This window comes from Miniopterus schreibersii (genome assembly GCF_964146895.1).
Source record: "Miniopterus schreibersii genome assembly, chromosome: 7".
In the NCBI taxonomy this organism is placed as follows: Eukaryota; Metazoa; Chordata; class Mammalia; order Chiroptera; family Miniopteridae; genus Miniopterus; species Miniopterus schreibersii.
The window spans coordinates 6,753,031-6,775,114 of NC_138108.1; the positions used below are offsets into that span (position 1 = coordinate 6,753,031).

At 45.4% G+C, this 22,084-nt stretch overlaps 2 protein-coding genes across 3 annotated transcripts in view; one reads left to right on the forward strand and one right to left on the reverse strand.

Moving 5' to 3' along the window:
- Positions 1–22,084, forward strand: part of COL4A4 (collagen type IV alpha 4 chain) — an 89,870-nt gene that overhangs the window by 48,678 nt on the left and 19,108 nt on the right. The window contains exons 27-37 of the mRNA XM_081141912.1: positions 1,567–1,674; positions 2,147–2,365; positions 4,513–4,674; positions 5,783–5,953; positions 6,459–6,602; positions 8,621–8,728; positions 9,565–9,746; positions 10,603–10,666; positions 13,148–13,222; positions 16,668–16,775; positions 17,366–17,473. Of these exons, the coding sequence (XP_080998038.1) occupies positions 1,567–1,674; positions 2,147–2,365; positions 4,513–4,674; positions 5,783–5,953; positions 6,459–6,602; positions 8,621–8,728; positions 9,565–9,746; positions 10,603–10,666; positions 13,148–13,222; positions 16,668–16,775; positions 17,366–17,473 (1,449 nt within the window). The remainder of the gene's footprint in view (positions 1–1,566; positions 1,675–2,146; positions 2,366–4,512; positions 4,675–5,782; positions 5,954–6,458; positions 6,603–8,620; positions 8,729–9,564; positions 9,747–10,602; positions 10,667–13,147; positions 13,223–16,667; positions 16,776–17,365; positions 17,474–22,084) is intronic.
- RHBDD1 (rhomboid domain containing 1) overlaps positions 1–22,084 on the reverse strand; it is a 145,580-nt gene that overhangs the window by 15,666 nt on the left and 107,830 nt on the right. The window lies entirely within an intron of this gene.

Here is a 22,084-nt window from a genome sequence, read left to right on the forward strand (position 1 = left end):
GCATTTGTAGTGTTCTCATTGGGTCTCTGCTTTGGGGCACACTGCAGGTGGGTTTCTCATATCTCTGCAAGAAAATTTACCTTGATTGGATTGCATATTAATTAAAACGTCTGCCCTTCCTTTGAGAGTTTTAAATTTTTATCTTCGTTCTTGTCCTGTGTCCCAAGAGTAAAAAATGATCATTTGCTTAATAAGTTTTACTCTCTTCTGCTTTACAAGAGACCCAAACTTCTGACCAGAAACAGTCTGAAACATGCCCACTTGCTGACATCCCTGATTGCACTTTCATGAAACCGCTTCATTTGAATCAATTCTTTATAGCTACATTAGACCCCAAATCTATATAAGGAATTTTGCCTGATTCTCTCTTATTTATTCAGAGTCCACTTAAAGTGATCCATTGAGCACTAGCATAGCTACTGAAGGTAACCTTTCTTGTCCTATGTAACAAAAGGCATTTAAAGGCTGAATGATGAATGACTCTCTATTGCCGTCTATAGCCAATAGCTTTTGTCACAATAATGTTGAGTTAACAACTTCAAAATGTAGTGGGCTACAACAGCAAATACTTAATTTCTCTCTTATGGGTCTGCAGGTTGGTTGGGCTTCAGCTGACTTAATATGGTTTCTATTGGCTTGGTCCCTGGCTCCAGTCCAGGTTCAGGTCTGTGACATCAGGTTACTATGGGCTCAGCAGGTGCTCTACTCATGTGATTGCAAAAATGCAAGAGGGCAGCCCAGCTTTATGGGCAGAGTTCACACCTCTCATTGCTTCACAATTGTTAATACCCTATTGGCCAACGCAAGTCACAGGCCCAGGCCCGAGATCTAAGCGTGGGAATGACACTCCACCCAGCACAAGGCCAGGGCCAGGGTGGGGAAGTATAATTCTACAGCAGTGGAGAGAAGCATTGCTAGTTGACTGACTGAATGTTCATTTTCACATTAACTGATACCTTGTCATAGATGGATTTAAGAAGTTAATGATTACTGTCAGCAGCTTTCACCTCAAGGGAAGTGGACACTCAAACTTGTTCATGGTTTGTAAGTTATTTTAGCTGAAGTATCTCCCAGTAGGAAATCACAGAAGGTTTAAAAAAAACCTCAATTCCCTTTGCAGGTACTTTTGGCATATACTTCATTCAAGGGCAGATGCACTGAGATGCAGGGAGTAGATTTGGCCTTTACTCTGGTGCCTTCTCATCAGGCCACACACTGGCCACCAACCACCTCTGTCCTCCCACAAGGACAGGCTGTGCTCTCATATTTGTGCTTGAGACCCAGCATGGGAAGGCACCAGCAGGTTTGTTGAAGGGTAGTGTTCGTCCCAAAGGCTTTCCGGAAGAATCCTTCATAGCACAGCTCTGACAATGTGCCTGAACACAGTCACTGCCTATGAAACATTTATTTGGAGTAGGTGACTCATAAAATGGCTATGTAACCCAGGTTAGGCCACGTCTTCACTGCCATCACATAGAAATACTCTTAGAAAGACTTAAAATCACCTTAATTTGTTCTCATTTGATTTGTGTCTTATTGAATCTATGTTTTGTTGTTACTGTGTAGGTCCAAAGGGATTTCCCGGTCCTCAGGGTCCTCCTGGGCTCAAGTGTTTCGATGGGCAGAAAGGTCAGCCTGGCAAACCAGGAATATCAAAAATACCTGGTCCACCTGGTAAGGGAAGTGCTTTTCCTTAGGGATGTCATAGACTTCTAAGCTGCATGGTGTCAGGAAGGAAATGGCCAAGGGATCCCTAGATGAGGGGGAAATGGTGTTTGTTGATACATTGAGCTCTTAGCTGTGTTTCCATAACTTTTAGGTTATGGTAGTTTTGTGGGTTCTCAGGGCTTCTGTCACCTGAAGCAGGAGTTATAGGCCATGATTGGTCTATTATATTATAAAAACTGCTAGGTCCAGACAGACCATTTGCCAGAGAAAGTGAGCAATTGGAGAGACATCATTGGCCTTTAGGAAATACAAAATTGCAATTTATTTCCCTGCAAAAGGTGGCAAAAACAACCATACCTATTAAAAAAGTGCCTTTGTATTTTTAAAAAATGTGTTTCTATCAAAGTAGTAGTCTTGTATATATATATAGGTTCTACGTGTCTACATTTAACGATGGAAACTGTTTTCTGCCCAATAGGTCTTCGTGGTGACATGGGAGATCCAGGCTCTGTAGGTGAAAGAGGCTCCTCTCCTGCTGGGCCCCCAGGCTCTCCCGGTGCCCCTGGAGCAGGTGGTCAGAAGGGAATCCCCGGAGACCCTGCTTATGGCCACCCAGGACCCCCGGGAAGGAGGGGCCTTCAGGGAATGCCAGGGTTGAAAGGACTCAGAGGCGACCCAGGATATCCCGGGCCTGCAGGTATGACGGCTGCTCTGTCCCCGAGCCTGTACATGCAGCTGTGTTCTGAGCAGGTCACTGAAGAGCGGTTAGACTCTCTTGCCTTAGAAAATCTAGGATATAAAAATGTCACCCAGGCATCTTCCCTCCTATATGGGTACTGGCTACATCTCACTTGATGCCTTTGCATTTTATTGGCTGTTTTCAAATGCAGAGCAGCTCACCGAGGCTCAGTTGGATTCAGCAGCTGCTAGACGTCTGTCTCCCTGCTCTGGACTCAGGAGCAGGGGCTGTGCAACCTGCCTGCTGCCATGCCGGGTGGCAGGAGGACAGGACGGGCTGGAAGAGGGAGAGCGGCTCACAGGGGAGGAGCAGTGTGGGCTGGAGCTCTGGGAAAGCTCCCTGGGAGAGCTGGGCCCCAGCCGAGCCCTGGCAGACCAGCCGGATGGCTTGGACAGGTGACAGTGACGGGAGTCTCATTCCAGCAGGGGCGGCAGGCGGGGCGGCAGTGAAGGGACTCAGGATGGGAAGGTGGCCTGGGCGCTGATTCACATCCTTTCCTGAGATCACTAAGGATTCTGCAGGATCCCAGCAGAGGCTTTCAGATTTTAAGGAACTTAAAAGCAATCCTGGGTTGGGGGGGAGGTTGTTGTGTGTCATTAAAATCATCACCTTCTGGGCCCCAGTTATGGGTCATTACATCAGAATTGGGCGAGGCCCAACAGTCCGGTATAAACTTTAGCCCCTGGGGTGTTAGTGACCAAGAGTGGACCCCAGACCAGACTTTAACAAGCCACCGCTCTGGATATTTTCTAACAGTGGCCAGGCCAGCATTTGTTAGCTACCCAGGATAGTACAGTCCTACAGGGCAAATGGGAAGGCAGGGGAGGATGCTACATTCTCTGCCCTCGGGGAGCTTACTTGGTAGTTTGATGTCAAAATATCCATATACAAAAATTCAATAAATTGGAAAGTAGCAACACATTATGTGAGTCAATGAAAATAGTTTTGCCCCAATAAACTCACTATCTCACTTGTGAAAATGTACCTCAGGGCTGTGTTCAATAGAAGAGGAAGGTTAATATGAAAATACTCTTATACAGTTGACCCTTGAAAAATGCTGGGGTTAGGAACACAGATCCCCCCCCCCACACACACACACAGACACTTGTGCAGTCAAATATCTGTATGTAACCTTTGACTCTCCCAAACTTAACTACTAATAACCTACTCTTGACTGGAAGCCTTACTGATAACATATAGTCAGTTAAAACACATTTTGTATGTTACATGTATTATATACTACATTCTTACAATAAAGTAAGCTGGAGAAAAGAAAATGTTATCAAGAAAATTATAAAGAAAAAGAAATACATTTATAGTATTTAATGAAAAAAAAATCTGTGTATAAGTTGACCTGTACAGTTCAAGCCTGAGTTGTTGAAGGATCAAGTGTGGTAGCATTCACAATAAGAGAGTTAAGTAACACAGACACACACAGAGACACTCAAAGGAAGAAATACCATCCAACCATTATCATTAACAATTAAAATTATATTTTTAAAGGTTACAACAAAATGGAAAACATTTGCAGATTAGCATGCAATGTGAAATAATCTAACAATTGAATGTGCTCTGTGACTGCCACTTTAAAAATGTAAACGTCTGAACTGAAAATATAAAGAGAACATGGAAAAATAAAATAGGTTTTGGGGGGAATTACGGGCGTTTATTTTTCTTTCTGAAGATTATGACACTGCCTTTCCAATCAATAGAAATTTGAGAGTTGAAGTGATGAAATACCTTATGAAATGCACATTCAGGCAGCGCAGATTGGGTTTGTAAGTATTGTGGAGACTTGGTGTGAAGCCTGCTGCAATGTTAGAGGTTAATTAAAATCAGGAAGAACCGCGTGGTTCTTCAGTTTGTATAAACAGCTTCTTTGTTGTTTACATACACTTACCAAGTAACTCTCCGAGCAGTGCATGGTTTCCCCATTCACTTGGAGCTCACGATCTCTGACAAGAAAATCCATTCAGAGACTTAACTCACTTCAGCACAGCACCAGGATCGAAATGCTGACTTCCAGGACCGATACGCCCGAACTCTGGAAGGCCATCTACCTCGTTTCATGCCATTAGTGTCACAGATGACTTGTATCGTTTCAGGGCCGGCTGGCACGCCCGGATTGCCGGGTCTCAAAGGTCCGAAAGGCAAAGAGGGAAGTGCTGGGTTTCCAGGTGTCCCGGGGCCACCCGGCCATTCCTGCGAAAGAGGCGCCCCCGGCTTACCGGGGCGTCCGGGGCTCCCCGGGGCTCCAGGCAGCCCAGGTAAGTGTGAGCAGGCGTCAAGAACTGTGAGAGGCCTGGGGCTTTCCCCGGCTTGCAAGGGCATAAGCTTGCTTGTTGCTCTCTCCCGGTGCTGGAAGAAGACGACGGCCTGGGTCAGAGACGAAGACCTTCATCACCCACGGCGCAGAAAGTAGCATGAGCTTCCCGTTGGCTTGTGTCATTTCCCCATGTCACCCAAGTCTCTCGGTGGTGACATAGGGGGCCAGACAGATGCAGCACACACAGCTGGTGATAGTACCTGGGGGGAGTTCTGAGCCCGGGGGACCACTGGTTCACAGTAGCCTCGAAGTCCACCTGCTCCCTGCACGGGGGAGGTGCTGTAGCATCCATCAAGGTTGCTCACTGCAGGCATAACCGTGAGAAAGAGCCCAGGCGAAGGGCAAGCAGGACCTTGTACCCTTGGCTTACCCAGCAGGACACGTGGGAGCCGAAAGGGACCTGTGAGAGAGAGTTTCTCAGCACAGGCTTCTAGGGGGCTGTTTCCAATATGATCTTCGTTTCACCTTCAGATCGCCGCCTGTTACGTAAATCCTATTGTATTCCTCCAAATGCAGGAATATGCCCTCTATCTGGATCAACATGAGGTTGGGGCAAAACCTGCCACTGTTGCCTTATTTCTAGCACCAGTGATACTAGATGATGTTGGTCTGATTTCTGCAATTCTCTCATCACAGTTAACAGCCTGACCAGAAGTCACTTGGCCATAGCCTCCGGCAGCACCTGGAAAGTTTCCTTCTTTAGTTCCCCTTGCCTAAGGATAAATACAGCTTACATTTTGGTTTTTACCCCTGTCCATTTCCCATAAAGAGATTTTTATAATATTCATGCATCCTTATTAGGAAATATTTCTTCAAGTCATAAATATTTGAAATATTTCTGCCCTTCTTTTTATAGCCAGAAAAAAAAAAATACTTGAAGAATGGAGGGATGGAGAGTTGCTAGTATTATTTTAGCTGAGAGATACTGTTTTACTTTAGTTCCATGGGCCATAGATACACAATTTAAGCTACCATGGCAATTTTTTCCTGCCTGTGTGTGAAGCCACTTTGCAGTCTTCCTACATTGTTGTCACTGTGCTTTGTCTCAGGTGACCCTGGTTGGAAAGGACAGCGAGGAGATGCGGGGCCTCCTGGACCAGCTGGAATGAAGGGCCTCCCAGGAGTCCCAGGAAATCCAGCGCCAGATGGACCCCCAGGACCCCCAGGAATCCCAGGTCCCCGTGGGGATGATGGACTGCCTGGTCTGCCAGGTCCCAAGGGTGGGTAGCACTTTTCAGTTATTTTCCTCATTTTATTTACTTGAAATCCACTGCCGGGTGAAGCCTGTTTGGCATGACCACTCCATAGCGTGCTCTGTTCTATGAGCCTGACTCTGTTCCTCCCTTGGTGGCAGCTCCCTTCTTGTCCTCCGTATTCTCATTTCCAGCGGCAGACTGTTTTGGTAGGTGGGGTGTTCTTCTCAGTGACCTGGGTGGAGCCCGTGATCGTAGCGTCCCGGCTAGTACGCTTCTCTTTTGGACGGACCATCTCCTCCCTCTCCGCCCCCCACCCTGTTCTCTGAGATGGTCATGGGATCAGGGCTCAGAAACACGGGCCTCACCTGCAACCTGTGGGGTGGCAGGAGGCTGGTCTTGGCTGCTCCCCTTCGACGCAAACCCTGAGTCGGGTGGGAGTGCGCATCTCAGGTGGGCATCAGGGACACGCATCTGGGAACCACGCGGCCTTTAAAGCGCTTCCCTAAAATTCATGCTTTTATCTCGTCAGGACCCCAGGGGCTGCCTGGCTTGCCGGGTTTTCCTGGAGAGAGAGGAAAGCCTGGCCCTGACGGCCGCCCTGGCAGAAAGGGCGAAGTCGGAGAGAAGGGCTGGCCTGGCTTCCCGGGCGACCAGGGACGGAGCGGCGCCAAAGGTAAACGCAGCGAGGGTGCAGCGGAGGTTTGCTCTCGGGGTCTGGTCAGGACGCGTGAACGCGACCCCTGGAAAACAGGACGGGACTATCTGCAGCTCGCTCTCCCTCTTCCTTTGGGCTCTGTGGTGTTGCTTTTAGAATTTTAAACAAAATGCATTTCCCTTACCTCCCAATCTTATTACATAAAACGATGGTAAATGAAATGCTGTGTTAATAGAAGAAATTTAACAATGCTTTGATTTATAGCTATTGGGCATCAGAGAAGTTTCTCACCTTTTAGGAAGGGGTGCAGGCAGGGCTCTTGGCTCCCAAATTCTGTTTCAATTCTTTTATTAAAACCCTTTTTTTGCAAAGAGCCAGATATACATATTTTAGGCTTTGCAGGCAGTATGGTTTCTCTTCAACGTGGCTTTTGAGGCATGAGAGCAGCCAGAGACAACACAGAAAAATGAACAAGCTGTGTTCTAATAAAACTTTATTTATGGAGGTGGGCAGTTGAATTTCATTGAACTTTCACATGCCAGAAAGTGTTTTGAGGTTTTTTTTCCAACGACTTAATAGTGTAAAAGCCGACTGTGGCTCACTGATTGCACAAACACCAGCACCAGACGGCATCCAGCCCCCGGGCTGCAGTTTGCCAACTTGGAAATAGAAGGAGTTCACTTTCAGCTGCCTATGAGTTGAGTCTCCCCCAAGTTTCATTTAAAGTAAGAGCTTTCCATACAAAAATACTGAATGTCAACTGAAACTGAAAAATAAAATAAGAGTTGGTATTGGTATGCAATGTAAAAGTTTTGAGATCACTGGCTTAAATGCTTCCACTCATCTTAAATATTTACTTTCACCTCTTAGCCATGAGTCAGCAGTGAGTGAAGGTGCCATTTCATGTCCAGGGTTGAGAATGAATATTTGTCAATTTTTAGAAATAAGGTAAAAACCTTAAAGCACTTTGGGCAAATAGCCTCATAGATAATTCAAATTACTTTTACTTCTCTGTTGACTTGGTTCTGCTATTATTTTGTTTGACTAGTCTGTAAATTATTTATGTAGAATCAGGAATCGGAGTCAGTCTTTGCTAGCTGAGGTGAGTGGTGTGTGCTGTGCTATCTTGCTACACAGTTATCCCACTAAAAAAAAGTAAAAAATAGGTGAATGTCAGTGATGTGTTGATAAACTGGTTCTCCAAAATAAAATTTAAAATAAATGCCCTGACTTGTAGTGATTGTTGATCACATGGCCTAAACACGCCCACCATGGTATAAATAGTCTCACTGTGGCATAAATACTCCCACCCTCTTATAAATACTCCCATCACAGCATAAATACTCCCATTGTGGTATAAATATTCCCACCGTGGCATAAATATTCTCACCGTGGCATAAATATTCTCACCGTGGCATAAATATTCCCACCGTGGCTTAAATACTCCCACCATGGCATAAATAGTCCCAGCATGGCTGATTTAAAGCTTCCAAAATTCTTGAATTGTTAGTAACTGGCTCTCGCCCTCCACGCTCTACAATGGACAGTGTTTACGAAAATCAGGCAGCCGCCTGGTGCACCCTCCTGCTTTGTGGAGTTCTCTCTGTGGAGAACCAGGTTGGGATAAGTGTCCGCTCTTTAATGTGAGAATAATAGGGGGGGCTGGAAGGGGAAGGTAGGGAGCTGGAAAACATCAGATGGCAGTTCACATTTACAGGATAAAGCGACTGTTTTAGACCCCGAGCTTCCCAAGCCTGCCTTCTGTCACTGAGCACCGAGAGCAGCTGGGTTGAGCTCGGCTAACGCCTGAGCCCTCGCTGTCCCCCAGGCCTGCTGGCGGGCCAGGCGGGACACATGTGTCAGAGGCACGGCCCGTCCCTCGGGATGTCAGCCACGGCGTCGCTCCTGTGCAGCCCGTAGGCGCAAGTGCGGCTGAGCAGGTTCCACGGGGACCTGCAAACTGGACTTGAAGCGGTAACGGAAGCCTCAAGTGTGTGGTGCTTGTTTGATTTGCTTTTGCATAACTCACATCCAAGGACAGAGAGGACGCCCAGGAGATGCAGGGGAAATGGCGATAATCTCCAGGAAGGGGAAAACCGGGGAGCCCGGGCCTCCTGGCGACGATGGAGTCCCCGGGGAAGAAGGTAAGCGCTCTTGTTTTTGAAGCATATCAGACCAGGTAACTTCTTACAGGTCCTTCAAACAAGCATGTGTATTAGGCAACTTCCCCAGGAACACGGAGACTAGGAAAGGTCATTGTTTAGGTAGACGTGTACACTGATGAACTCATGGTGCTTTTTTTTCTTTTCCATGCGAGAACCGAGCTGAAGCTCATGTGTATGTACAGATTCAGATATTCCAAAGTAGGATCAGTCCGTAGACATACGTAACATACTGCTCCAGGTTTAAGGTGCCCCTGTTTTTGGTGGCTAGTATTAAAACAGCACAAAGATTGTCCAAGTTATTTTGACCAGTGCTTCTCAAATTTCAACATTCATATATGTATCCTTTGGGGCTCCTACAAAAGGGCTGGGCCGACCCTGCCTTTCTAACCAGCACTCGCTCCCTGACTCGAGCTGCTGGCCCGAGACCCACTCAGCAGGACGCTGACCTCTAGTGTTCTCTCTCCCAAGTTCAGCCTTACTCTCCTGAGGCCCAGGTGCTCTCGTCTTGGCTCTCGCCTTCACTAGTTGTTAGGGACGCTCGTTTTAACTTCGGGTAAGTGCTCCCTCACTTGTAAAATGAGCATGTTGGCGCAAAGGAGCCCGCGTGCTGGCTCCTACCTGGGTCATCCTTCAGGCTGTTCACGGGCAGCTTCCTTGACAGTCAGGACGTGAAGCCAGAAACCGTCGCCATGTGGCCTAGGGCAGGAATTAGGATTCCCGACCCCTTTGGCTTCATCTCCTAAAAGTGAGACCAAGACCCCCAGCCTAGCCCAAGAATGCCTCGAATCGGTTCCTAACACTTCCAACCCCACCAGGTGACAAAGGCCATCCTGGGATGCCGGGCAGAAAAGGAGATCCAGGAAGACCCGGGCCACCGGGGATTCACAGAGGAGAGCCCGGTAGACGTGGGCTGCCTGGGCTTCCCGGACCCCCGGGCCCTCCGGGCCCACCTGGCCACAGGGGGATCATTGGTTTCCCAGGATTTCCAGGTGACCAGGTAAGCGGCTGCCACTTGGGGAGGGAAGAAATAATAAAACCTTGTGCTCTCTGGATGCTGACAAATAGTCATAATTTGCCAGTGGCCGTCCCTGCCCTTTCCCTGGCGTTTAGAGTTGAGAGGTTGGCCAGGGGAAGGATGGAGACTTCCAGAGGCCGTGATGGAACTATAATTCTGACCAGTGCCTGGTTCCCATGACATAGATCAAGTCACTCACTCCACCTACTACCCTCAGCCTGGTTAAAACAGCCCCACAGAGACTCGCCCCATGGCTGTTGGAGTGCTAGAGTCATCGGAAAAATGACAAAAAGTCTGGTTTCTAAGCCTTCACATCCAATTGCAGGTATCACAGACTTTGCTCTAAATACATTGACTTGGTCCTTACAATTATGAGTAAAAAAAACCCCTGAGCAGCCAGGAGGTACAGTGAGCATATTAGCCTATATCACACTTCCTGGAAAATGCATGTATAATCTGCTACCCATCTCTTGGAACAAAATAGACTTTTAAAGTTTTTGGTCTGAAATGATTTCTAATAATATTTTATTTAGTATCAACTTGTTCATTTAAAACTTAAAATTCAAGTTATGAGATGCAGTTACTGTTTTGCCATCAAGTGCAGAGAATTGAATGCTCGCTGCTGGTACTGAGAGCTCCGATTCTGGAGGAGTTTTACCAGCTTTTAAAAACCAGACGTGTGTAGCAGTGTGCTTGCAATGCATCCCAAGCTTCTTTACCATTGCAGATTATAAACACCAAACTGGTTATGGAAAATTATAACTGGGTCATATCGTGCCTGTGTCGTTTGTATGTGAAACCCAATTAAGGTTTTACTTCTGTCTCATTAAACTATCAGGGTGAGCTGGGTTTTCCAGGGCCCCCCGGCCTTTCAGGAATTGATGGAACAAGAGGACCTAAAGGTATGGTTTGGAAATACAGCGCCCAGCCATCAATCTCGTAGTCCTGGGTGTTTGTAACACTGGGAGCAAGTACCTTTTGCAGGAAAAGCAAAGCACAGTCAAACAAACTGCACACCCAGGGGTTCTTTATAGACACCTCTAGATAGTCAAGCACTCAAGACCCAAGCCGTCCACATCTGTCATCCAGATCGGAGAGTACCGGATAGGAAACAGCAAGCCTGCTGGGCACATCAGGCTCCCCCGTCGGGGAGTCCTTGCAGCTGCCCTGATAGTGGCCGCAGCTCCGTGAGTGACAGCTCAGGAGCGCGGCGATCGGATCCACGTGGGCGCGCACTGTCCACCTTGGCTGAGAAGCCCCTGCCCCACAGAAGCCAGGATCTCTTCTGAGGACCCCACAGGTACAGCTTTCAGGGTCTCAGTTATGAGAATCGCAGCACAAAAGGCCAAAGCAGTGACTTCCCAGCAGGTGCTAATGGTTCACGTAAGACTCCCTGGGCCACATGTAATGTACGGCTGGGTTATTTTTGACCATAAGCCAAGGGTCGGCAATATGTTTTTTACAAAGGGCCAGGTTATGACTATTTTCAGTGTGTCGTCTCCGTCACAGCCGCTCCGCTGTGCGTGAAAACAGCCACAGACAGTACACGAGGGGCGTGGCTAAGTGTCAAGAAAACTTTATTCACAAAACAGGCTGCAGGCCTCGGTTCCCCTTGTAACACAACCTGCTTTCTACTTTGATCGTGTTTCCAGGAAACAGAAATACAAAGTTGACCCGATGTCAAGAATGTCATTAGAGAGTTCATTAACCCTTTATCCATAGAAACCAGCAAATAAGCAGAAATCGGGCCATCTTAAATTGCAATGTTTGCATAGAACCTTTAACATTTTACTTTTTCTATAACATTGGGTTAATATTTTCCCTATACCATTAAGTTAAGGTATTTTTAAATCTACTTTAAAATGATCTACCTTTTTAACCCATTCTCCATCAATTCACAGGTTTGATAGGCAGTTAGGTTTTATTTTAATACAGTTTTTTAAGAAACCCTTTATAATGTAAAATACTAATTAATAAAGCACCTAAAAATGCTCTCCCCTATTACCAATGACATACCCTTTGAAAGACACCACATGAGAATGTGATAACTGCTGCAAGACCAAAGGATCTGTGCACACATTCGCTCCGAAAGAGGACTGCAGCTCTCTTCTTTAGAAATGCTTACAAAAAGGGAAATTTTCATATTTGACTTTTGACATTTTATAGCTTCAGGACTCAGAACTCACTCCTCTCCTGCTTCCCTATAAATTTATTATAGTCCCTTTGCCTCTCTCCAAGTACAAACCTGCTGCTTATTTCCCTCGGACTTGTATTAGGCCACATTTGCAAAGCACTGAGGTGCGCTCAGATACCTGGAGTGGAAGGTGTCTGTCTCATGGGCCCACAGAGAGGAGGCCCAGCAGCAGCCTGTGGTTCTCTCTTGAGGCTTTTCTGGCATTCTCCACGGTCTCTTACTTACCTGCCTACCCACTGGTTTCATCACTCTCGATTTAGTATCCTTTCTGGGTCCTTCTGGGTATGTTTGATTGCATTGCAACGTGCTCTGCACCGGGGCATCCGGATACTCTAATGCTGCCTGCCTCAGCAGCCAACAACCTCAGATCTCACTTTTTATTACAACTTTTCAAGGAAAGATTGACTGACCGGGGATGGGCAGATTTCTACTCTTCAAGTAATTAGCCAAGATTATGAGTAGGGTCAGATGCACAAGAACCTTCTACAAGGTGTGGTGGGGCCCTTCAGAAAGCGGTGCTGCTGGGCAGGTCCTATGAGACATGTGTAATTAGCTCTCCTTTGCTTTTACAACCCTCCCCTACCACCCATTCTGAGCCCTGCATTTATCACTGGCTCCCAGCTGGGATGCAAGTCCTGGGGCCCCGGGGCTTTCGGCCAGTGTGGAACGGCTCTGTGGGACCGTGGGAGTCATTGCTTACAAAGGCCTTTGAATGTGCCACCTCTTGTGAAATCACCAGTCAAGTGTGACTGTGATTTTGTTTTTACAAGGACACTAAGTTGAGCTTCCTTGCAGAGAGCTGGAAATGTGGCTGCAGCAGCTGAACAGTGACAATTTCTTTTTGTTTTGAAAATACAATATAAGGATATAGTGACTCCTTGCCAAAGAATTTCTTAAACAGATGCCTAAATTTGAAACTATTTTAGGGAATTAAAAAATTTAAATGTATTAAGATTCATAGTTTCCTTTGACTGTTATCAATTATAAAATTGTGTGTATTTAAACACATCTTGCATCTATGTTTCCATTTGTTCTTATGTAGGAAAATAAAGCATTTTTTTCAAAAATCCTCTCCTGGAATATTTGAAGACAGACTATAAAGACAAATGTCATGGAAGTTATTAAGTGGCTTGTATGAGACAAAATTAAATTGTCTTAAATAATGTTATGTGCATTTTATCACTTACAGGAAGCAAAGGTGACCCTGCAAGTCAGTTTGGCCCACCTGGTCCAAAGGGTGAGCCAGGTAGCCCTGGATGTCCAGGTATGGCTACATATTATTCTTATTAAAACAAAAAAGAGTAAGTTTGTTTTGAAAAATAGAGCAATTACTTTATCCTCTGAGCCAGCAATAGTTATATCATTATTTTCTTACCCCTTTGCCATTAAGATACAAATTAGACGGATTAGGTATAAACACAGCATGGCCTCCCTGGCCGAGAACGACACCAGGATCACACACCAGAGATTCACAGTGTTCTTCTACCACGGCTCCCATGACCGATAATATTGACATGACAACATTCCCCAGGTGTGCCCCGATTTTGACAGTGACTATTGAAAGCAGTAAAAACCTGGACTAGTTTGCAGTCTCTGTAATTAAAAATGATACTTTAGCAATAACCAGTCACAGTGAGTCCAGCTGCAGGTTTTCATTCAGTCCTCTGTTTCCTGCTCAGAGAATGCCGGTGAGGCCTGTCATTGCTAAGATACCACTGAACATCTCATTTAGTAAATAAATAACTTTCTAAAAAACAAACCAGGCAAACGTAAAACCTGTCACCAGTGACAGATTCAGGTTCTTCACAACAGTACACTGTTTATCAGTAACAGACTATGACGGACCCGTGCGCTCCCGCCCTCCCGTCGAGGGGGCTGTGCCCGGCTACAGTAGATGACCCGCTTCAACTTAGTCATTCCTCCAGGAATTTATCTGAAGTCATCAATCAGAAAGTGTGCAGAGATGCAGCCCCAGGGATGGCCGTTGCATGGAAAGAACAGTGCCTACCCACAGACCATTGGTTAAGCAGGTTAGGCCCAAAGCCATTTTGCTGACAGTGGGTGGGTTAGAAACCAGGTTTTTGTGGAGATGGGTCCCTTGTAAATGGAAGCATCTCACAGTAATATTGTTGGGCATTATCTTGAAGTTCTCTCTGGCAAGGGCCACATTTCATTCCAGAGAACAGAAAGAACACCTGGTATACCTGAGCAGAGTGACTATGGGAAATTTTATTTCTTGGTTGCTGTGCCACATGACTGCTCAGATGGGAATCTAACAAAGAAACCCACAAGGTTACAACGGCTCCACTTCCCACGCCCTTCCAAGCGGGGCTTTCACCTCTGACAGTGTCACATATATTTAGAGAATATAATATTTTAACAGAGAGGTATGGCCTACGTGTACATTTAGAGGGCAAAATAGTTCTGAGGTTAGCACTATGAGGTTCATAGTAAATGCCAGAGTGAGAGATCTCAGGAAAGTCAGGGGTTCAAAGTGAACCCCCCTTATTGTTGTGCGTGGGGGTCTTGGCAAGTCGCTTATCATCTCTGAGCTCGGTGTCCTCACCTGTAAATAGGCCCCATGCACGTTGCAGGATCCTTCAGAGGATCAAATGAGATTCCTTGAGAACAATTTGGAAACTGAAAAATTGCTCCACAAATGTAAATGTCATTGTCAGAATCATTACCAGTCAGCAAAACATTGAGATTTTTCCACACTTCTTAGTATCTTTATGTGAACCCGAAGACAGTAAGATGTTATAAGCTAGAAGTAGACCCAAATGGAGCCCTTGGACATGACCTCATATCTTAATTTAAAAATCATAAATCTGAGTTATTTTACACTTAGGCTAACTTTTTCAAGAAAATTTCCCTTGGCTTAACTTCCCTGGTCTCCTTTTTAAAGTGCTCCCTTTCCCGTGTTCCATAGCTTTAGCTTAAAATTTAAAAATTACATCTTCTGTTACTCACCAGCTCAGGGTTTACCTAAGTGTGTGACTTCCATTGACTGGAAGAGCTGCACTGAACTTTGAATGAGCCTAAGGAGAAGCCATAGGGCTGCTGCCTGTCTCGGGGATTATGTACGATTGTCCTGGGTCCAGTTCGCTGCTCCCTTCAGCCCAGAGAGAAAACACAGGAATGTTTGCAGGCTCAATAAAATAACACAGAGAGTCTCAGATCTTAAATTTGCTCAGGAAACAGGTATTGACTAACATAGTCTTGTGCCATGTGTGTTATAATAAACAATGACTATACCCCTGCATGAGTTTGTCAATACAGGGCCCTATATTTTATTTGTGGATTCAACTGATTATTTGTAGCACAGGCTGTTAGTTTATCTTATAAATATGAATTGTATTAAAGTCAACATTGGAAATAAACACACGGGAAATGGTCATCTTCTCTAGTAATCAAAGAAGTGTAAGTTGATGTGAGTCTGGAATAGTATTTCGTCCTTACTCAACTAGCAAGGAGACAAACCGACAGCCTGCAGAGCCCTCAGAGAGCCTCTGTCCGCTCTTGGACGAGCGAGGACGAGTGTGGGGGGTCCATGTGGGGTGTGAGTTGGTGCAGCACTGATCTGAACCATGGGCAACCTCTACCAAGAACCAAATGCTGAAGGGTCTGTGCTAGAAGCCTAGGGAGCACCCAAACTGCTCTTTTCAGCAGGTCACTGTCCCGAGAAAGGGACTGGTTTTGTAAAAAAATATGTTTATGGATTTCAGAGAGAGGAAGTGAGAGGGAGAGAGAGAGAGAAACATCATTGATCGGTTGCACGCCCCCTACTGGGGATCGAGCCCGCAACTCGGGCATGTGCCCTGATCAGGAATCGAACCAGTGACCTCCTGGTGCACATGATGATCCTCAACCAACTGAGCCACACTGGCTGGGCGTAAAACTTTTCTTTGACTTAAGGGATATATCCACTAGATGCCATGTGTGCTTCTGCAATGGAGCCTGGTGTAGACAAACCAGCTGTGAAGGACTTTAAGGGGACACTTGGGGGAATTCAAGTATGGAACGAGTATTAGATGATATTAAGGATTGTTATTAATTTTCTTGGCTGTGATAATGTTATTTTGCCTGTGTAAGAAAGTGTTATTTTTCAGACATACCTCCTGAAATATTTAGGGGTGGAATTCCATGATGTCCGTGACTTACTTTAAAATACCTCAGCACTTAAAGATGAATAAAAAGACCATGAATACTATGTTACCTAGAAATCCTACTCCTAGGAATTTCCCTGAGTAAATAACTTAACAGTAGAGAAACTTATTAAAGATGTAGAAAAATCATCATGCATAATAGCAAAGAGAAAAACTTGAGTGGCCAATAGTAGGAAAAAAAATGGAATGAATTAATTTCATTTAGGTGAACTCAGCAAGCTATGAGCCAGTCATTTAAAAACAATAATCAGGAAAAGTGTGACAAACTTGGAAAATTACCTATGATTCGATGCTAATTTAAAAAATCAGAATATAAAATTGTGAGTATTGCACTTTGTATGCATATAAAAATTGTGTAAGGTGATGGGATTATAGGCGTTCTGTTTTCAGTCTTTTCTTGACGTTATCTTTTCAGTAGAAAAACTGTTAATATAAAAAAGTAAGACCAGAAAAGACTAGCAAGGGCTGAAGTTGGAGGTTTTATAGACTCACTGCCTTGAAGAACAACCTACAGCTGCTCAGTTTGGACCCTTTTTCGTTTAGGGCACCTTGGACCCCCCGGGGACAAGGGCTTGCCTGGTGCTGAAGGGCCCAGAGGACCACCGGGGAGGCCAGGAGCGCCCGGCGCCTCCGGACCACCAGGCTGTCCAGGTACCTGAAGGAAGCCTGGCACCGTCCCAGGCCCTTCCTATCTCCGGGTGCAGCAGAAAGAGCCAGAAGCCTTCACCCCACCGGGTTCGCTCTGGCTCTGCCATCTCCCGGCCTGTAACTGAACAAGTCACCTAAGCTTACGTCTTCCTTACCTGTCAGGGGAGCAAGTCCTGTCTCACGGGGTGGGCTGGGAGTAAGCTAAGTCATCACCTGTAAAGGGCAGGGGACAGGCACAGAGGGACGGTGGGACAGGTGGAAGCTCCTTCCCCGCCCTTCCTAAGTTAGTTGCCATTCGGGATGCTGGTTTTCTTTTCTTTTAGACTTAAGGTAAATATCACACATGCAGCAGAACATCGTAATGGCTCTTCTTACCGATTAGGAATAAAGTGAGAGTTTGAAATCGTAATTGGCAACTAATCACTCAGAAGCGTATTTTCTCCCTCTGAGGTCAAGTGTAGTTTTCTCCCGAGAGTCAGGAGGTCTAGGAAGAGAGAATATGAAACAGTGCTCCTGGCTCAAGTGCCTCATATATTAAGAACATAAATGACCTTCCCAGTTAATGTAACTTGTGTCGTCTGGGTCATCCTCAGGTAATCAAGGGAAGCCTGGGCCCATGGGACATCCAGGAGAAATGGGGGACCCTGGACCAAGAGGCCTCATGGGGTACCCAGGGGTACCAGGTCTTCCGGGAATAAAAGGTAAGTCAAAAGGAAGCCTGACCCCTCGGAAAGCTCCGGGCCGACGAGGGCAGTCACAGTGCCTCTCCAGCACTGAGTGACGTTGCTCTTGGCCATGGCCCTTCCCCGCCCATGTCATCTGCAGCCTCCTGCTCTTGCCCACGCAGGGCTCCAGGCTGTGCCCATCTAGTCTCCTGACCTGCCTCCTACCAAAATGCTGGTGTTACCCTCTCGTCTCCCCAGTGTTTTCCATAATGTTCAGGCCCATTCATTTATTCTTTCCCCGGATAGTTAAGCTCCTATTATGTCCTAGATTCTAGATACTAGGTACACAATTTTGAAGAAAATAGACATGGTTCCTGCCCCATGGAGCTCACAGTTTAGTAGGAGAAACACATATTAAATAAGTATGTATGTGTAAATAAGTATGTACTCACCAGTTGTGATAAGTGGGAGGGAGAGAAAACGTAAGATGCTGTAAAGGAGCTAGTATTCATTATCTTTGTTTGACAAAGAAGCATTTTTTCCTGGTTGAATGTTTTGGCCTTTAAAGGTATAGTAGATGGGTTATAATACAGGTCTGGTTAATAGAACATAATGTAATATAATTATACAATTTATTCTTTTACAAATTTTCATGCCCTCCTCTTCAGTTCATTTCTTTCATTTTAGAAAAATATTTTTCCCATGGGCACTCGGCGTGTATCTCTAGCCTAACACTACTATTGTATGACAGTTGTTTGTTTAGAGGTCTTTCTCACCAAGCAGAAAATGGTTTCCTAAAAAGCAAGGACTATTTTTATTATTTTTATATGCCTGGCACTCAGTAGATACCCAATACGTCTGTTGGTTGGTTATTGTGAGTATTTTTAAATTTCTGAATAAATTACTAGATGAAGGAACGGACAAACAGAAGGAACAGCCGAGCCAGAGGCACGGAGGGTCTTCACCTCAGTCGGCGAGGTTCAAGCCTTACTTGGTCGGGCTCTGACACCAGGCCCCTCTGCCGCCTCCCTCCCTTGTCCTCCCACGGGCCTCTGGGCGTTGACTCGTGCATACGCTAAATTTTGGTAAAATGAAAAAGTACCTCCCCTTGGAAGAGCTGGGAATCCTTTCTTTTGGGCTTAATCATATTATTGTCTTGAAGATCCATGTGACATGACATTTTTCCACACTCTCACCTCTTCGCTCACCAGGTAGCGTTCACGTAATTGCGGTTTTCTAGCATGTTACCTGGAGCAAGTCTGCAGAAAGGCTGGTGGGCTGCCAGGTAACTTGCCGGGGAAAGTTCCCATCACAAGACAAGGCGTCTTGGTATTGTTTTTCCCCCTCGTCACTGGCATTTTTAATAATGTGAAGCCCAGTGATTTCTGATAAACTTTTTTCCAGCCAAATGATTATCTTGCTATTTTAAGAGTTTCTCTGGTTACTGTGGACACTCCCCGGCCACCCCTCCAGCCCTGGTGGGGTATCCTTGGACACTTTTTTGAGTGTCTGGGAGACAAAATTGGTAAAGAACTGAAAGAAAACATTTTTCACAATTAACCACTCCCACTGCATTTCCACTTCTTCCTGTCCTCTTCCTTCAGTAACATAGCAAGGGTTTTCAAATGTCAAGTGTCATAACAGTAACCACCCAGTTTGACTAAAATGACAAGGCTCAACCTGCTGTTATTGACTCTTCCTGTCCTTGAATTAGTTTGCATTTATTACATAACTTCAGTATGATATGTTATTGAAAGAAAACCTAACAGCTAATGAATTGGATCGAATAACAGAGTGACTTGAAAGGTAATCCCTAACCACATCATAATTCTGGGCTTTGAAATAATAAGTTTGTTAAGGAGAGAAGGTGAGGAGATGAACACATACACCCCCGCATTCCCCAGAGCGCAGCCGGACGCTGCAGTGTGCCTCCAGACCGCGCGGTGGCGCTGTTTCACTGCACCAGCCCGGGAACGGCCAGTCTTTAAAAGAAGCAAAACAGTGAAATACGTTCCTAAAAATTAAAACGCAGACTATCTAAATCCATTGTTGCACTTTATCACGCTGGTATAAAAATGAACCACACTCCAGCAGAAACGCTTTGAACTGAGAAACTAAATATTTGAAGTGCGTGCCAAGTAAGTCAAGGGGCCTGATTTTCTTGTTTGAACAAACCAGCTGCTGAACTCGAAGCTGTTTGCTCTGCTCGAATGGGCCATATGGATTTGGAGTCCTGCTTGTGTTCAGTCAGATTTAAACTTCAACTTAAACATATGCTGAAAGTGGCTTGATTCCTAGATTTAAATTGTCAAGTACACATGCCCTGTACCAGGAAGACACTCAGTTCCTAGCTGGGCATTCATGGAAGACTGGCATAATGGGGACCCAAAGCTTCATAGCATGACAAGGACCATAAATGATGTGGATTGGGTTCTTTAGGTTGGTAGCAAGTGAAATATTTCATAAGAAATAAAATACCTTGGAATGTCTTTTACCAGCCAAGAAACATTTTCCCTCCCTTTTTACAACTAGAGTGTTCCCCTCCTGCGCCACCCCACAGCACTTACCAGTCCTGAGGTAATTGCCTCTGTTCTATCAAGTCTGGGATTGTTCCTCTCTGGTTCCTGGTCACCTCATTTAGCTCCTGTCACTAAGTACATTTGGAGACCGAAGCTCCGTGGGTTGGGAGACCATGTCTTATGCTCGTGTGCAATTTTTGAATTTAAAAGAGAAATGAAATAGCATTTCAGAATCTGTTTTGATAAGTTTTCAACTCTGCCCAGCCATTATAGTCACATAGGCCTCTCTTTCCCATCAGCTCGAACGTTAGGATGACCAGCTGTCCTGGTTGCCTAGGACTGGGGGGATGTCCCAGGCTGTGGAACTTCCTGTGCTAGAACTGGGAAAGTCCCCACCAAAAATGGGCAAGTTGGTCCCGCTATTAAAAGTATAAACCTGTGTAAAGGCCCCATAGGGAAAGAGTAGTGTTTTCAGGACAGAAGAAAACCTCCGGGTGGAGATCCAGTGACAAAGAGTCCCTTGGCTGACACCTTGGGAAGCTAGGGTGACGATTACGCCTGGAGTGGAGGTTAGATCCTCTGACTGGAGGGAGAGCCCGGCCTGTGAGTGCCGCAAGATGCAGCCTTAAGTGATGGCCGTTAGCAGGAAGCCGTCCACAGAGGTGAATAAACGTTCTCATTACCAAGGAATGTGCTTTGTTAGCCTAATTGCCTCTCATTTGCACTGTATGTATTTTATGCATGAACAACTTTCTGATTTAGAGATGGGATTGATAAAATGCTTTCAGTAAAAAGGAAAAATTGCCCTGAGAACCCTACCCAGATGTAGCTGCATTCAATTTAGAAAGATAACATTGGGTCAGATAAGGGTCGGCCAGTCCACCAATGGTGAGGGGCCGGGACTGTGAGGGCCAGGATCTGGACGTGTTGATGTGACAATGGAGAGTTGGCAGAAGCTGAGGCATTCCACTCCCAGCCAGCTCCCCCGAGCCATCAATCTTGGTGGCTTAGGCTAGAGATCAAAACACATGGAAATAGCAAAGTAGTCTTGAAATTTATTATCATTTCAGATAGATTGCGGTAAATATCCAGATTTGGCAGATGAGGAAGGTCTGTGTGTTCTTTTGGTGCAAATTTGGAACACTGGCTCATAAATAGGAAAGATGATTGGAAAATAAACTAAACCAGAACCGTTAAAAGTGTTGCTGGGAGATGGGGGTGTGCAAGAGAATATGGCCCATTTGTACCAATCTAAAGTTTATTTTATTTTTTATTGAATTTATTGGGGGTGGCATTGGTTAATAAAATTATATAGGTTTCAAATGTATAATTTTACAACATATCATCTGTACACTGTATTATGTGTTCACCACCCCAAGTAAAGTCTTCTTCCATCACCATTTATCCTCCCTCTACCCTCTTCTACCTCCCTCAACCCTAAAATTTAGACTTTAAAAATAGAATAACTGTTTCAAGTACTGTTCCAATAAATAAAATGGAACCGACTGATTTCCATCTTCTAATAAGTCCACAGAAGACTTGCTTTAATGAACAGATAATAATTAGCACTTGAATTATTTATATAGGAATGGATACCTCTAACTCCCCCAAATCTTACTACATATCTATCACAGAAAGATGTGCCATGAAATAGAAATTGTAGTCCACTTCTTTTTATTTATTTAGTTATTTTTAAATATATCTTTATTTCAAAGAGAGGAAGGGAGAGGGAGAGACAGAACCATCAATGATGAGAGAGTCATTGATTGTCTGCCTCCTGCACGTCCCCAAAGGAGGACTGAGCCTGCAACCCGGGGCATGCACCCTGACCGGGAATTGAACCACGATCTCCTGGATCCTAGGTCGATGCTCAACCGCTGAGCCACGCCTGGCCAGTCCACTTCTTTTTAAAGCTTTCTCTCCACCCATTCAACCCCTCACCCTCCACATTCCATATTTTCTCATTCACTTATTCGTTCACTCACTCATTCAGCAAACACTTATTGAGCACCTACTGTGTGTCAGGAGAGATGCCAACTGAGTACATGGAAAGATTATTAAGATCTGATCTTGCATTCAATTAATTTATCCCAAATAACCAGTTACCCAAAGACACAATTGTACAGCA